Source organism: Chelon labrosus (genome assembly GCF_963514085.1).
Source record: "Chelon labrosus genome assembly, chromosome: 23".
NCBI classification, from domain to species: Eukaryota; Metazoa; Chordata; class Actinopteri; order Mugiliformes; family Mugilidae; genus Chelon; species Chelon labrosus.
Window position 1 is genome coordinate 19,029,475 of NC_140356.1, and position 16,358 is coordinate 19,045,832.

General features: G+C 40.3%; 1 protein-coding gene across 1 annotated transcript; it reads right to left on the bottom strand.

Annotated features, from left to right (window-relative positions):
* Window positions 1-10,078: 10,078 nt before the first annotated feature.
* Window positions 10,079-12,370, bottom strand: LOC311508757 (zinc-binding protein A33-like). The gene has a single exon (XM_084573707.1). It carries the CDS (start codon window positions 12,138-12,140, stop codon window positions 10,749-10,751), a length of 1,392 nt encoding a protein of 463 aa, XP_084429833.1. The 5' UTR covers window positions 12,141-12,370; the 3' UTR covers window positions 10,079-10,748.
* Between the last annotated feature and the right edge of the window lie 3,988 nt (window positions 12,371-16,358).

Genomic DNA, 16,358 nt, shown 5'->3' on the forward strand with positions numbered 1-16,358 from the left:
CCAAGTCTAGTCTCATCCAGATGATGTTATAAGGGTGTGTAATCACCTGGTACAACACATGAATCAATCAACAACAGCAATACATGAACATTTCATAACAATTCACTGTGACAATTATAGGCAATCAGAATCAGACTAAACCTATAAAGGTAAATAGGAAACTTTCAATCTCGACCTCTATTTTTAACTTTTTTCTATGCTGCCGCAGTTTGCAGACTACAACGCCGAACTGTAACATCGTTCTGCCAGTCCGTCATCGCAGGAGCGGCGGAAGCGGCAGCGTAAAGTCTTTTTATATTGTCGGTGATCCCAGATCAAAGAGGCCTTTTTTTCTATTTTTCTTTAAGCTCGTTACAATGTGACCCATGAATCCCACCTTTGTGTACAAGGACTGCTGGAGGCAAACCCTCAACGGGACAAAGAACCCCTGAAACACATAAGTGTGAACCAACTTACAGGAAGCGACCCCCCCCCCCCCCTCCCCCCTCTTGACGAGAGGAGATAAAAAGACCCCTGTGCTAACTATTCTAACCATGGAGTCAGACCTATGAGACCTATGGATAACCCCAAGTCTAGTCTCATCCAGATGATGTTATAAGGGTGTGTAATCACCTGGTACAACACATGAATCAATCAACAACAGCAATACATGAACATTTCATCACAATTCACTGTGACAATTATAGGCAATCAGAATCAGACTAAACCTATAAAGGTAAATAGGAAACTTTCAATCTCGACCTCTATTTTTAACTTTTTTCTATGCTGCCGCAGTTTGCGGACTACAACGCCGAACTGTAACGTCGTTCTGCCAGTCCGTCATCGCAGGAGCGCCGGAAGCGGCAGCGTAAAGTCTTTTTATATTGTCGGTGATGCCAGATCAAAGAGGCCTTTTTTTCTATTTTTCTTTAAGCTCGTTACAATGTGACCCATGAATCCCACCTTTGTGTACAAGGACTGCTGGAGGCAAACCCTCAACGGGACAAAGAACCCCTGAAACACATAAGTGTGAACCAACTTACAGGAAGCGACCCCCCCCCCCCCCCCCCTCCCCCCTCTTGACGAGAGGAGATAAAAAGACCCCTGTGCTAACTATTCTAACCATGGAGTCAGACCTATGAGACCTATGGATAACCCCAAGTCTAGTCTCATCCAGATGATGTTATAAGGGTGTGTAATCACCTGGTACAACACATGAATCAATCAACAACAGCAATACATGAACATTTCATAACAATTCACTGTGACAATTATAGGCAATCAGAATCAGACTAAACCTATAAAGGTAAACAGGAAACTTTCAATCTCGACCTCTATTTTTAACTTTTTTCTATGCTGCCGCAGTTTGCGGACTACAACGCCGAACTGTAACGTCATTCTGCCAGTCCGTCATCGCAGGAGCGCCGGAAGCGGCAGCGTAAAGTCTTTTTATATTGTCGGTGATGCCAGATCAAAGAGGCCTTTTTTTCTTTAAGCTCGTTACAATGTGACCCATGAATCCCACCTTTGTGTACAAGGACGGCTGGAGGCAAACCCTCAACGGGACAAAGAACCCCTGAAACACATAAGTGTGAACCAACTTACAGGAAGCGACCCCCCCCCCCCCCTTCTTGACGAGAGGAGATAAAAAGACCCCTGTGCTAACTATTCTAACCATGGAGTCAGACCTATGAGACCTATGGATAACCCCAAGTCTAGTCTCATCCAGATGATGTTATAAGGGTGTGTAATCACCTGGTACAAAACATGAATCAATCAACAACAGCAATACATGAACATTTCATAACAATTCACTGTGACAATTATAGGCAATCAGAATCAGACTAAACCTATAAAGGTAAATAGGAAACTTTCAATCTCGACCTCTATTTTTAACTTTTTTCTATGCTGCCGCAGTTTGCAGACTACAACGCCGAACTGTAACGTCGTTCTGCCAGTCCGTCATCGCAGGAGCGCCGGAAGCGGCAGCGTAAAGTCTTTTTATATTGTCGGTGATGCCAGATCAAAGAGGCCTTTTTTTTTTTCTTTTTTTTTTAAGCTCGTTACAATGTGACCCATGAATCCCACCTTCGTGTACAAGGGCGGCTGGAGGCAAACCCTCAACGGGACAAAGAACCCCTGAAACACATAAGTGTGAACCAACTTACAGGAAGCGACCCCCCCCCCCCCCCCCCCTCTTGACGAGAGGAGATAAAAAGACCCCTGTGCTAACTATTCTAACCATGGAGTCAGACCTATGAGACCTATGGATAACCCCAAGTCTAGTCTCATCCAGATGATGTTATAAGGGTGTGTAATCACCTGGTACAACACATGAATCAATCAACAACAGCAATACATGAACATTTCATAACAATTCACTGTGACAATTATAGGCAATCAGAATCAGACTAAACCTATAAAGGTAAACAGGAAACTTTCAATCTCGACCTCTATTTTTAACTTTTTTCTATGCTGCCGCAGTTTGCGGACTACAACGCCGAACTGTAACGTCATTCTGCCAGTCCGTCATCGCAGGAGCGCCGGAAGCGGCAGCGTAAAGTCTTTTTATATTGTCGGTGATGCCAGATCAAAGAGGCCTTTTTTTCTATTTTTCTTTTAGCTCGTTACAATGTGACCCATGAATCCCACCTTTGTTTACAAGGACTGCTGGAGGCAAACCCTCAACGGGACAAAGAACCCCTGAAACACATAAGTGTGAACCAACTTACAGGAAGCGACCCCCCCCCCCCCCTTCTTGACGAGAGGAGATAAAAAGACCCCTGTGCTAACTATTCTAACCATGGAGTCAGACCTATGAATTATCTTCAACCCATGTGCTGAGCGCACAGTAGAGGGCCACCACCATGGAGAGGTTACTAGCACATACGATGCATGGTGGTATGGAATCCATCTCTTTGATCTTCAACTTCTCCTCTTATGTCAAGTAGACACATGTATCAATGGTTTGATAAACAATTTGAACTACTCTTTTACTTCATAATTACTATGTGATTTGAACTTTAGTGTAATTAAATGAGAATATAGTGTATGTAGTGTATCAAATAATTAAATTCATTCTGATAACTTTCTTACTGCTGCTCTCTCCTGCCATCCCTAAATCAGAGTGTCAGAGCGTACCTCGGTGCCATCAGCAGCCTCATTGTCGGCTACATACAGTAAAGCTGCATCCAGTCCCCAAACAGCTCAGGAGGGTCAACCTGTGCGTCAAGAGCAGAAGTACCTGCATCCCAAGTCGAAAATTTAGGGGCCTGCGTCACCACACCGGCAGCTTTTGTGCAGCACATCTTAAGCACCACTCTGTGACAGGCACACAAAACAGCTCGGAGAACAGTAACAACAACAAGAAGGATCAACAATCTGACAATTCCCGCACCCCAATGTATAAATTCAAACAAACAGGACACTCAATAAACATACAAAAACAACTTCAGCAGCATACAGGTTTTCTGGTCTTACATAAATTTTCAGTGATGTAGGCCTACGTGTGAAGGAGCTGGCATCGGACATCATTAAGGGCGGATCGGGAACGAGCGGTCTTCGGAGTATGGTTGGGGAAGACAGAGAAACTCATGTCTCCAAGTTTGATCCGTTGCTGGGCCCTGGCATGGCGCAATTTGTCCACGCAGTCCGTATGATAATGTAGACGAGCAATTATGGGGCGAGGGCGCTCTCCGGGTTTCGGCTTCGGCTGAAGGGTACGATGAGCACGGCCAACGAGAGGCTCCTTCTCAAGTTTAAAGTCCTCCTTGAGGAGAGATGACATAGCTGTAGCAGTAGAAGAGGTAGCAAAATCCTCAGGAATTCCCACTAACCGTATGTTACTGCGCCGAGACCTCGCCTCCAAATCCTCGCATTTATTGTCCAATCTTATCAGTTCTGCTGACAGATGCTCCACTTTAGCCTGCAATGTAGTAATGTCATCGGTGCAGGAGGAAAGCGATATTTCCATTTCACCTACTGTGTCTTTCAGGTGGTAGAGAAAATGAAGACCGAAAAAAGATACAAAATATTTGCCTAAAATAGAATTTTTAAAGGTTGTTGCAGGAGCTCAGAAAGACGTGTCCTACTCCATTAGTCGCTACACCGGAAGCTCCGTGCTCTGCTGTTTGATCACAGTCTCCCTTCACTTGATGAATGAGCCTCAGTTTAGTTTTTAAAGGTTTTAAGGAATCCTTAAGTTCTTTCATGCGTTCCTCAGCTGCTTCTTCAGTAGATTTGACTCTGTGGCTTCATCCTTAAAAAAGGCCCCGTATGGGCTCTGCTCAAAGGTAGGACTAGGTAGTTCCATTGAGGATCTTCTCTTACGGAGTGGACACTCACGCGTTTCTCTTTCTGTCCAGTATTTCTTCAGACATTCTTTACAGAAGCTGTGGCTGCACGAGAGGAGGACTGGATCTTCAGAAATGTTTTCACAGAGAGTACAGCAGAGATCTTCCTCTTGTACGGTCGCCATGTTTACGTCCTCTCTAAACTCAGATACTTTCACTTTAGTTCTTTCTTCTTAAGCTCTTATTTCTATCATCAACAGCAGCTACAGTACTTTACCACCAGCAGCATTCCCACCAATATTCCCTGCGGTAACGTTTGAGTCCTTCTTCAAAGGAAAGTCTGAGAATTTGGTCTGAAAGTTGAGACTGTCGTCTCCCTCTTGAGTGTTTGCTTTCACTGAAACACGTTTGCTTCCTGACTCACTACGGTGGTGGAGCTTAGGCCCGGTGTTCTTATTGCGCACTTCATAAAAGACTTCCTGTCACCAGGCAGCTGTGTCTTACTCAGAGATTTCCTCCACAATTCAAAGTATAAGGGACACACATCTTTTGTAAATTAAGATTAAAATTATTCAGATTTGTCTTCAGCTTTTGGTCTCAGGAGCAGATATGAACTGAACCGTCTGCTGCAGAGACTTTGCAGAATAATAATGTTTTCCTCTGAGTTTTTGCTCCATTTCTAATCTGTTAATTCCTCTTCATATCATGCACCATAGAGAAATGCAGGCAACCTTTGTGAAATTACTGGGAAACTTTCAAACATCAGAAACATGATTTTTATTTTTCCACCTGCAGAAACAAAATAGTTTTACACAAACCCAACTCTACCTTTTCCACTGTTACACATAAAGCACATGAAGAAAGTGTTTAATCAGAACAACATTATCAATAAAATCTCAGTGAATCAAAGATTTTAGAGTTGGCCACAACAGGTGTTCATTCCTTTAAATTACATCATTAGACACGATGGAGGATGAGCAGCAGCTGTATTTATGATCTCTGAAATTCAACAGAATATGAATCATGAAAAAAATATAATAATCCTTGATTCTTTAATCGCAATAGTTCACAAATATTTAAATACTTGGATCAATTACTATTTTAGTTCCTTCACTGTAAATTTTGTTCATATTATTTGATCCCCCATAAAACAGGTAAGTTAAATACAATATAAGAAGTCTTAATACTTAAAGTGCTAAACATGTAAATAGTTGAAAACATGCATAAAGTGAATGTGCAGTTATTACAACATATTTAAAAGTGTACAGTATTTACACTGTAGAACTTGTCACCAAATACATGTTCAATAGTGCAGCTTTAAAGTGGTCTAGTTTAAACATATATTGTTCGCTTATGTTACGTAAAACATTCAAAGTTAGTTTTAGAATAGTTTTATTAAAAAAAATAAATAAATAAAACAGTCCACCAGGACTTCATATGTGTTAAAGTGTTAATGCTCAAACAATACATGATTAATTCAACTCATTATTATAGTGATAATAATTAAAAAATAGAGATTTTAAAGTTAAAGTAACATGAAAAAAAGTTATCACTTGATTAACTAAACTCCCATATGATGTTTTACAGTGTATGACAGCTAAAACATAACTTTAATGTTATCACAGATAACATTAAAGTTATGTTTTATCTTTCATCTTATTCTTTTAGTTTTACAGGCCACAGCTTTCCTGTTTTATCTCAGTAACTTTATCATTTTTACAGCAGAACATTTAGCAGCTAACTCACATTCAACAGTAACAGTACAAGCAAAACCCTTTCACCTTAAAACATTAAAGAGTCCAGAGTCTCCACTGAGCATCTCTTTATACATCAGCTCATCATCTAATGTGGCTCTACTGTTACAGAGACCTTCAGAGGTACGATCTTTATCGGGACGTCACCCCAGGTGCTGATGTATGGAAACAGTCTGTCAGTGAAGGTGTGTGTGAAGGTGTGTATGTGTTCATCTGTGTCAGAATCAGAGAACGTCAGTCGTCCTCCGTCCTGGTCCAGCTTCACTCTGATCTTCTTTGAGTTCATCGCCACCATCACGTCAGATCCTGTGTCAAATGGTGAAAGGGATTTGTATTCACTGTTGCTGAACATCAGCCTCCACAGACCGGGCCATATGACTCCTTTCCTCGGGTCTTCTTCGAAGGAAAGTCCAAGAATTTGTTCTAAAAGTTTAGACTGTCGTCTTCATCTTGTCGAGTCTCTGCTCTCACTGGAAGTACAGGTTTGCATCTTTCCAGGGGTGGAGCTTGTCTCAGGTGTTCTTATTGCGCACTTCATAGAAGACTTCCTGTCACCAGGCAGCTGTCTGACTCAGAGATTTCATCCACTATTGAAAGTATAAGCGATGCACATCTTTTGTAAATTAAGATTAAAATAATTCAGATTTGTCTTCAGCTTTTTCTCTTGGGAGCAACGTGTATAACTTTTATACAAATCTTTTATACTAAATACTTCAGTATTTTTATTTTGGAACACTGCATTCTGTCAGTTTTTGTTACAGTACATACCATTTACCATTTTCAGTTAACTGAATGACCCAAGAATCTTTAAATAAGTAAAAACTACAATACCACAATGTACAAATGCTCCATTGAAGTAAAACCTTAATTCATTATCTTGAGTATGAACATGTAAAAGTCCTTAATATGCAGGAAAAAAATTATTGCATTTGATAATTTAATTCACCTATGGTAAATGCATCAAACACTCACAGGTGGCTTCTATGACATGTAATTATTTTTAATAACTTTTTGATATCATATAAAGCGGAATGAAATGGAAATAAAAAAGTTATAATTGTACAGTCCTTAAGTAACTTGTTCAGTTTAACATATTTCTCATACAGATTTATTGTCATGCAGTCAATATGGGACTAGTTTTTCATACTGACCCCGAGAAAAGTTCCTTTTATTCCAAACACGTGCTTTTCACAGGGTTAATATGTATGCCGAATTAACCATAAGACTCTATTCTCTCTAAATGTGCCTTTTCTACACGAGGCTTCGTGCGAATGTCAGTTACTGAGAAGGCGGACGTGTTTGAACTCTGCACCTTATTCCGTTGTTTTGTTGTTTCACTGTCAGCGGCTCCGCTTCGGTCTGAGAGTAAAAACGAGTCCCGGACAGAAGAGTTGTTCTCCTGCTGAGCTGAAATACACCTGGAACACCTCTGCAGAGGAAACTACGAGCCATGTTGTGCTTTGTTTATCCTCAGCGCTTCACCTTTCAACTGTCACTTCCGGGTATGGTGACGCAAACGACACGTAGCGTAACGTAAGGTAAACGTAAGAGACGTAAGAAAAATACAACAAAAAAACCTTTAACTTGAAATATGAGAAAAATACGTTGTACCAAAATAATCTAATTAATTACAGCCTGTGTAATTAATTAATGTCCATTAATCACACTTTAGTCACATAACAATATTTGCCCCAAAAAGCAACATTTTTTAATTCATATGGATTTTATCGGACTGCTGAATCAAATAATAGACACAGACATGAATATTGTAAACTCAAGCTCTTCTAAAGTCTGGAAAAATGCATTTAATTCCATTTCAATTGAAAACAGTAGAAAAAGAAAGAAAATATCCCAGGCCAAAACTGAAAAGACCTTAAGTGAAAGTGCCACTGTAAGTACTTTAAGTACTTTTTCTGAACAGTATTGACTTTAAATGCATGTATGCAAACTCTTTTTTTTTTTGCACAATTTGCACAAAACCCCGCTTTCATCAAGGCTTCCATCAGGTAGTTTTTTTAAAATCAAATTTGCCTTCCGTCAGTCCTAGCAACGCACTTTCGAGCACTAACGTGTGCATCAGTGTAATCGGTGTACCAGGACAATGTGCTCTGACAAAAGAATCAGAATCAGAATCAGAATCAGAATCAGCTTTAATGGCCAAGTATGACACATACAAGGAATTTGACTCCGGCAACTTTTCACTCTAGTACAGAAGCATCTTAAATAAGTGAAATAAAAATAAAATAAAATAAGATAAAAATAAAATAAATCTCAATTTGTACACACAAAATACAGGATAATATATACACCAAACTGGGGTTATCGTACAGTGAGTATATACAACAGTGCAGAGTTATAGTTTATTGTTCATGTGTATGGACTCACTCTGTGACTACTCAGAGTTCATCAGAGCGACAGCCCGGGGGAAGAAACCGTCCTTGTGTCGGCTGGTTTTGGCGTACAGTGGTCTGTAACGCCGGCCTGAGGGGAGGAGTCTAAACAGATTGTGGCCAGGGTGTGAGGGGTCTGTGGTGATTTTCCTGGCCCGCTCCCTGACCCTGGACCGGTACAGGTCCTGAATGGAGGGAAGATCAGTACCTATGATCCTCTCTGCAGACCTGACTGTTCTCTGCAGTCTGTCCCTGTCTTGCCTGGTGGCGGATCCAAACCAGACAGTGATGGATGTGGTCTGGACAGACTGGACTATTGCTGTGTAGAAGATGGTCAGCAGCTCCTGAGGCAGGTTGAACTTCCTGAGCTGACGCAGAAAGTACAGCCTCTGCTGGGCCTTCTTCCTTATGGAAGGGAGGTCCACTTCAGGTCCCGTGAAATTGTGGACCCGAGGAACCTGAATGAGTCTGCTGTTGGGACTGTCCCAGACATGTGGACTCGAGTCACATGACTTGGACTCGAGTCAGACTAGAGTCATGATTTTAATGACTTCAGACTCGACTTGATAAAATTCGCCATAACTTGCGACTCGACTTGGACTTGAATGCTATTCACTCGAGACTTGAATCGGACTTGGCCTCTTTGACTTGTAATGACTTGACATGTCTCGAGTCAAAAACTACATTTCCTGATCGTGGACCAAGACACCCCAGAGACTCATTCACTTCCGCGAGGAAAAAAAAAAAACAAAAACATGCGAGACGAACGGGCAGAGCCTGCTGGCCGATACAGAGACATGCAGCCGAGCGTCCGGTCTGCATGACAAACAAAATACGGTATATATACTGTGTATATATTTTTGTATTTTGTTGTATTTTTATATTTTATATATCTGAGAGCAAGTTTCTATATTTATTCTATAATATAGTTTCTATATTTTATTTTATTTTATTTTAGGCGTAACACCACCAAAGCAAATTCCTTGTATGTACGATCATGCTTGGCAATAAAGTCTTTTCTGATTCTGATTCTGATTCTGAAATGATTATATTTATCACTGTTGCGTAACGTAAGGTAAACATAAGAGACGTAAGAAAAATACAACAAAAAACATTTAACTTGAAATATGAGAAAAATGACAGTAATAAAAATAATTAGAATGAAATTAAATGAAATAAAATAACTTTATGAATAATATAATTAAAAATTTAGGATAAAATAAAATGTACATCTAAAATCACATTGTTTTGTACATACAGTATCATTCATTATGTTTCATTATTATAAGCTTATTTTGAAATATGTGCAAAATATTTTATACTAAATTTACTAATTCAATTTAATAAAGTTATTTTTATATATAATATAAATTAATAATATTTTGGGGATTAAGCACAGACCACATAAAGTGGTTTAATTCAAATATGTCTTCTGTGGAGAAATTTGTGAAATCACTGGGAAACTTTCAAACACAAGAAATATGATTTTTTTTTTCCACCTGCAGCAACAAAATATTTTTACACAAACCCAACTCTACTTTTTCACTGTTACACATAAAGCACATTATTAATCAAATCTCAGTGAATCAATAAATGTAGGTCAGACTCTAAGGTTTTCATTCCTTCACATTATATAATTACATAAATCATGAAAAAACATTAATAATGAACAAATCTCAGTTTCTTTAATTACACTCACGGCATACTGTTATAACTTACTTCCATTTATAATTTTACAATCAATTGTATTTCCCTCACCATGATTTGATTCATTTTATTTAATCTCTATAAAATAAGTAAATAAATTCATCTTAATTCACACCATAATAAGAACAGGAAGAAGATTAATATGAGACACTAAAAGCTGTTAATGTTGATAAATGACTGGATAAAAACCCTACATAGAATCTTAATGCTTAAAAAGCTAAACACATGAAAACATGTATGACATTAATATACAGTTATTACACATTTTAAAAACGTAAAACACCAAAATATTTGAAGTAACAAAAAGATTTTGAAGTTAAAGTAACGTGAAAAAAAGAAAAATTATCACTTGATTCAACTAAACTCCCCTATGATGTTTTACAGTGTATGACAGCTAAAATATAACTTTAATGTCATCCCAGATTAGAAAGATGTCTTTCATCTTATTTTAGTTTTACAGGCCACAACTTTCCTGTTTTATCTCAGTAACTTTATCATTTTTACAGCAGAACATTTAGCAGCTAACTCACATTCAACAGTAACATTACAAGCTAAAGCCTTTCACCTTAAAACATTAAAGTGTTCAGAGTCTCCACTGAGCATCTCTTTATACATCAGCTCATCATCTAATGTGGCTCTACTGTTACAGAGACCTGCAGAGGTACGACCTTTATCGGGACGTCATCCCAGGTGCTGATGTATGGAAACAGTCTGTCAGTGAAGGTGTGTGTGAAGGTGTGTATGTTTTCGTCTGTGTCAGAATCAGAGAACGTCAGTCGTCCTCCGTCCTGGTCCAGCTTCACTCTGATCTTCTTTGGGTTCTTCACCACCGTCACATCAGATCCGTTGTCAAATGGTGAAAGGGATTTGTATTCACCGTTGCTGAACATCAGCCTCCACAGATTGTCCGATATGACTCCTTTCCTCGAGTCTGACTCTGTTATCACGGCCAGGACGAAGGCCTTGTTGTCTCCAACCTCCACCTCCCAGCTGTGGCAGCCTGAGTTAAAACCCTCAGAGCCCACGACTCCAAAGAAGCGGTCCACCCTCTCTGGGTTGTCAGGAAGCTGCTGCTTCATCTCTACCTTGCTCAGACTGGTCAGATCGTCAGACAGGACGACTTCTGGATGAGCAGTGTTTGGATCCAGAATGACAGGACTGTAAGACACCATCTCCTTCATCTTGGTCCAGATGTTGAAGCTCAGGTTGCCCAGATGTTTGGCCACATCTATCAGCGCTCCTGAGGGCAGCTCTAGATCTTCAGGCAGAGGTTGCTGCTGGACTCTTTCCTCTGCAGCCTTGTAGTTCTGCAGGAACCAGACGTCTCCAGCTCTCAGCTCCTTCTCTGTGGCTTTGATTGTGCTGGAAAGAGCAGTAATCTCTCTGCTCAGAGCCTTAATCTTCTCCTTCATCAGCTGACTCTTATGCTCCTCCTCCTCCTTCAGTGCAGCCATCCTGGCCTCCTCTTCCTCATCTAGAAACTGACGAAGCTTCCTGAACTCCTCATTGATCTTCCACATGGTGCTTTCTGCCTGATCTTTAATGTGCTCTGCTGTTTCATCACAGTCTCCCTTCACTTGATGAATGAGCCTCAGTTTAGTTTTTAAAGGTTTTAAGGAATCCTCAAGTTCTTTCTTACGTTCCTCAGCTGCTTCTTCAGTAGCTTTGAATCTGTGGTTGCTGTGGGTTTCTGAATCTCTGCAGACGCTGCACACCAGCTGCTGGTCGTCCAGACAGAAGAAGCTGAGTTTCTCAGAGTGCACACTGCAGACTGGAACAGACTCTGAGGCTTCCTCCTTTAAAAAGGCCTCGTATGGGCTCTTCTGCTCAAAGTTTGGAGAAGGGCTATCCATTGAGGATCTTCTCTTACAGAGTGGACAATCACGCGTTTCTCTTTCTGTCCAGTGTTTCTTCAGACATTCTTTACAGAAGCTGTGGCTGCACGACAGAATGACTGGATCTTTAAAAATGTTTTTACATAGAGTGCAGCAGAGATCCTCCTCTAATCTTGTCGCCATGTTTACTTCCTCTCTAAACTCTGATACTTTCACTTCACGTTTTTTTCTTCTTAATCTCTTATTTCTACCATCAACAGCAGCTACAGTACTTTACCACCAGCAGCATTCCCACCAGTATTCCCTGCAGTAACGTTTGAGTCCTTCTTCAAAGGAAAGTCCGAGAATTTGGTTTAAAAGTTGAGACTGTCGTCTCCCTCTTGCAGAGTGTTTACTTTCACTGCAACACGCTTGCTTCCTGAGTCATTACAGGGGGTGGAGCTTAGGTCCAGTGCTGTTATTGCGCACTTCATAAAAGACTTCCTGTCACCAGGCAGCTGCGTCTGACTCAGAGATTTCATCCACTATTCAAAGTATAAGCGACACACATCTTTTGTAAATTAAGATTAAAATTATTCAGATTTGTCTTCAGCTTTTGGTCTCAGGAGCAGATATGAACTGAACCGTCTGCTGCAGAGACTTTGCAGAATAATAATGTTTTCCTCTGAGTTTTTGCTCCATTTCTAATCTGTTAATTCCTCTTCATATCATGCACCATAGAGAAATGCAGGCAACCTTTGTGAAATTACTGGGAAACTTTCAAACATCAGAAACATGATTTTTATTTTTCCACCTGCAGAAACAAAATAGTTTTACACAAACCCAACTCTACCTTTTCCACTGTTACACATAAAGCACATGAAGAAAGTGTTTAATCAGAACAACATTATCAATAAAATCTCAGTGAATCAAAGATTTTAGAGTTGGCCACAACAGGTGTTCATTCCTTTAAATTACATCATTAGACACGATGGAGGATGAGCAGCAGCTGTATTTATGATCTCTGAAATTCAACAGAATATGAATCATGAAAAAAATATAATAATCTTTGATTCTTAAATTACAATATTTCACGTATGTTTAAATGCGTGGATTAATAACTATTTTAGTTCCTTCACTGTTATTTTGTTCATATTATTTGATCCCCGTAAAAAGGTAAGTTAAACACAGTATAAGAAGTCTTAATACTTAAAGTGCTAAACATATAAATACATGAAAACATGCATAAAGTGAATGTGCAGTTATTACATTTTTAAAAGTGTACAGTATTTAAACTGTAGAACTTGTCACCAAATACATGTTCAACAGTGCAGCTTTAAAGTGGTCCAGTTTAAACATATATTGCATTAAAACGTTCACTTATGTTACGTAAAACATTCAAAGTTAGTTTCTGAATAGTTTTCATTATTAAAAACAATCCACCAGGACTTCATATGTGTTAAAGTGTTAATGCTCAAACAATACATGATTAATTCAACTCATTATTATAGTAATAATAATAAAAAAAATAGAGATTTTAAAGTTAAAGTAACATGAAAAAAAGAAAAGTTATGACTTGATTCAACTAAACTCCCATATGTTTTACAGTGTACGACAGCTAAAACATAACTTTAATGTTATCACAGATATAAAGATGTCTTTCATCTTAGAACATTTAGCAGCTAACTCACATTCAACAGTAACAGTACAAGCTAAAGCCTTTCAAGGTTCAAGGTTCTTTATTAGGCCATTTGTGCATAAACCAGTCCAGGCACATTGGAATTCTTGTGCAGGGCTCTCACAGAGTCAACAGTTTAGTTAAAAAGAGAAGTATAAATATAGAAATCACTATACAACAAAAAATATAAATACAAAATGTAGAAGCACTATGCAACTGTAATATTACAATAAAAAAGCATGAAGGTGAGAGGGCAATGTTGGTGACAGAGTAATAAATAATAGTAAATAGATAAACTGGTTAGACTGGTTCTAGGAATGTGAGGTGGGGGTGAGGGGGGAGAGAGGGAGAGAGAAAGCATTGGGAATATTGCACTGATGGACTATTGCACATTTATCAGGGAACTACAGAACAGATTGCACATTGTACAGAAATAATATCAAGTCAACTATTGCACATGTAATTAAAGTGAGGTAGTGTTTGGTTATTTTTTGCACAAGTTCAGTAGTTATTGTTTTGTTTTGGTTTTCCATCAGTCTGACTGTGGCAGTGATGATACTGTCTGCTCTGCTGTGTCTCAGGTTGTACGTTCAGTGTTTGTGTCTGAGCAGAGAGTGAGCTGGGTGGAGTGAGTCTCTGATGATTCCCTCTGCTTGTTTCCTACAGCGCTGCACGTACATACAGTCCATGGAAGGAAGTTCTGTCCCTATAATCCTCTCCGCTGTCTTTATGACTCTTTGCAGAGCCTTCCTCTCTGCCTGTGTGGTGTTGCCATACCAGACAGTGATGCCTGCGGTGAGGATGCTCTCTATCAGCCCTCTGTAGGCCTGGGTGAGGGGGCGGTGGTTCAGACCAGCTTTCCTGAGCAGCCTGATGAAATAGAGCCTTTGCTGGGCTTTTTTCACTGTGGCTGTGGTGTTGAGAGTCCAGCTCAGGTCAGATGTGACCTGCAGTCCCGGGAATCTGTAGCTGTCTGCCCTCTCCACCTCAGTCCCTCTGATGAAAAGATGCTGTAGAGGGGGAAGATTCCTCCTGAAGTCCAGAATTATTTCCTTGGTCTTGTCTGTGTTGAGGACGAGGTCGTTCTCCTCTCCGTAGACCAGTATGCTGTTGACCAGGACCCTGTATCCTGACTCGTCTCCCCCCTTGATGAGCCCCAGGATGGTGGTGTCATCAGCATATTTTGATGATGATGGTGCCGTCCTGGGTGGAGACGCAGTCGTGTGTGTACAGGGTGAAGAGTTTGGGGCTGAGGCAGCAGCCCTGTGGTGATCCTGTGCTGACCCTGAGCTCAGCAGACACCCGTCCTCCCATCTTCACCACCTGTGGTCTTTCGGTCAGGAAAACCAAGATCCAGTTGCAGGTGGGAGTGGGGACTCCGAGGTCTGTCAGCTTCACAATCAGTCTGTCTGGGCGGATGGTGTTGAATGCAGAACTGTAGTCCAGGAGGAGCATCCTGGACTACGTTCTGCTGCTCTCCAGGTGTTGCAGGGTGTGGTGAAGGGCTATTGCTACAGCGTCGTCCACTGATTGATTGGGGCGGTATGCAAACTGGAGGGGGTCGACCGTGTCTGGGACCGTGTTGTTGATGTGGGTGAGACTATTTTTTCGAGGCACTTCATGGCGACTGGTGTGAGTGCCACTGGCCTGAAGTCGTTTAGGGTGGGTGTGTCTGGTCGTTTGGGGACTGGTATGATGGTGGAGGTTTTGAAGATACGGGGGACTACAGCCTGGGATAATGACATGTTGAAGATGTCAGCATACACACCGGCTAGCTGTTCCCCACAGGCCTTCAGGACTCTGGGCGGCACTCCATCGGGTCCCACCGCCTTGTGGGGGTTCACCTTCTTCAGAGCCTTCAGGACCTGTGCGTGTGTAACCTGGGAGGCAGTGTCCGTGGGGTCACAGGGGGCTTTTCATAAAAGACTTCCTGTCACCAGGCAGCTGTGTCTGACTCTGAGATTTCATCCACTATTCAAAGTATAAGCGACACACATGTTGTGTAAATTAAGATTAAAATAATTCAGATCTGTCTTTAGCTTTTTCTCTTGGGAGCAACGTGTATAACTTTTATACAAATATTTTATAGTAAACACTTAAGTAGTTTTATTTTGGAACACTGCATTCTTGTCAGTTTTTGTTACAGTACATAACATTTCTCATTTTCAATCAACAAATAAACTCATAAATAATCCAAGAATCTTTAAATAAGTAAAAACTGCAATACCACAATGTAAAAATGCTCCATGGAAGTAAAACCTTAATTCATTATCTTGAGTATGAACATGTAAAAGTACTTAATATGCAGGAACAAAAATATTAATTCATATTATTAACTTCCAGACTAGGGTTTATTTGAAAGATGTTATATCATATGAAGCGGAATGAAATGGAAATAATACAGTACTTGAGTAACTTGTTCAGTTTAACATATTTCCTACAGATTTATTGTCACGCAGTTAATATGCGACTCCATACGGACCCGAGAAAAGTTCATTTTATTCCAAACACGTGCTTTTCACAGGGTTAATATGTATGCCGAATTAACCATAAGACGCTAGCATATACATTTAATGACTATATTTATTACTGTTACCTGCTACTTTCGTAAAAGTCTTTATTTTCTCTATAAATATGTCTTTTCTACACGAGGCTTCGTGCGAATGTCAGTTAGTGAGAAGGCGGACGTGTTTGAACTCTGCACCTTATTCCGTTGTTTTGTTGTTTCACTGTCAGCGGCTCCG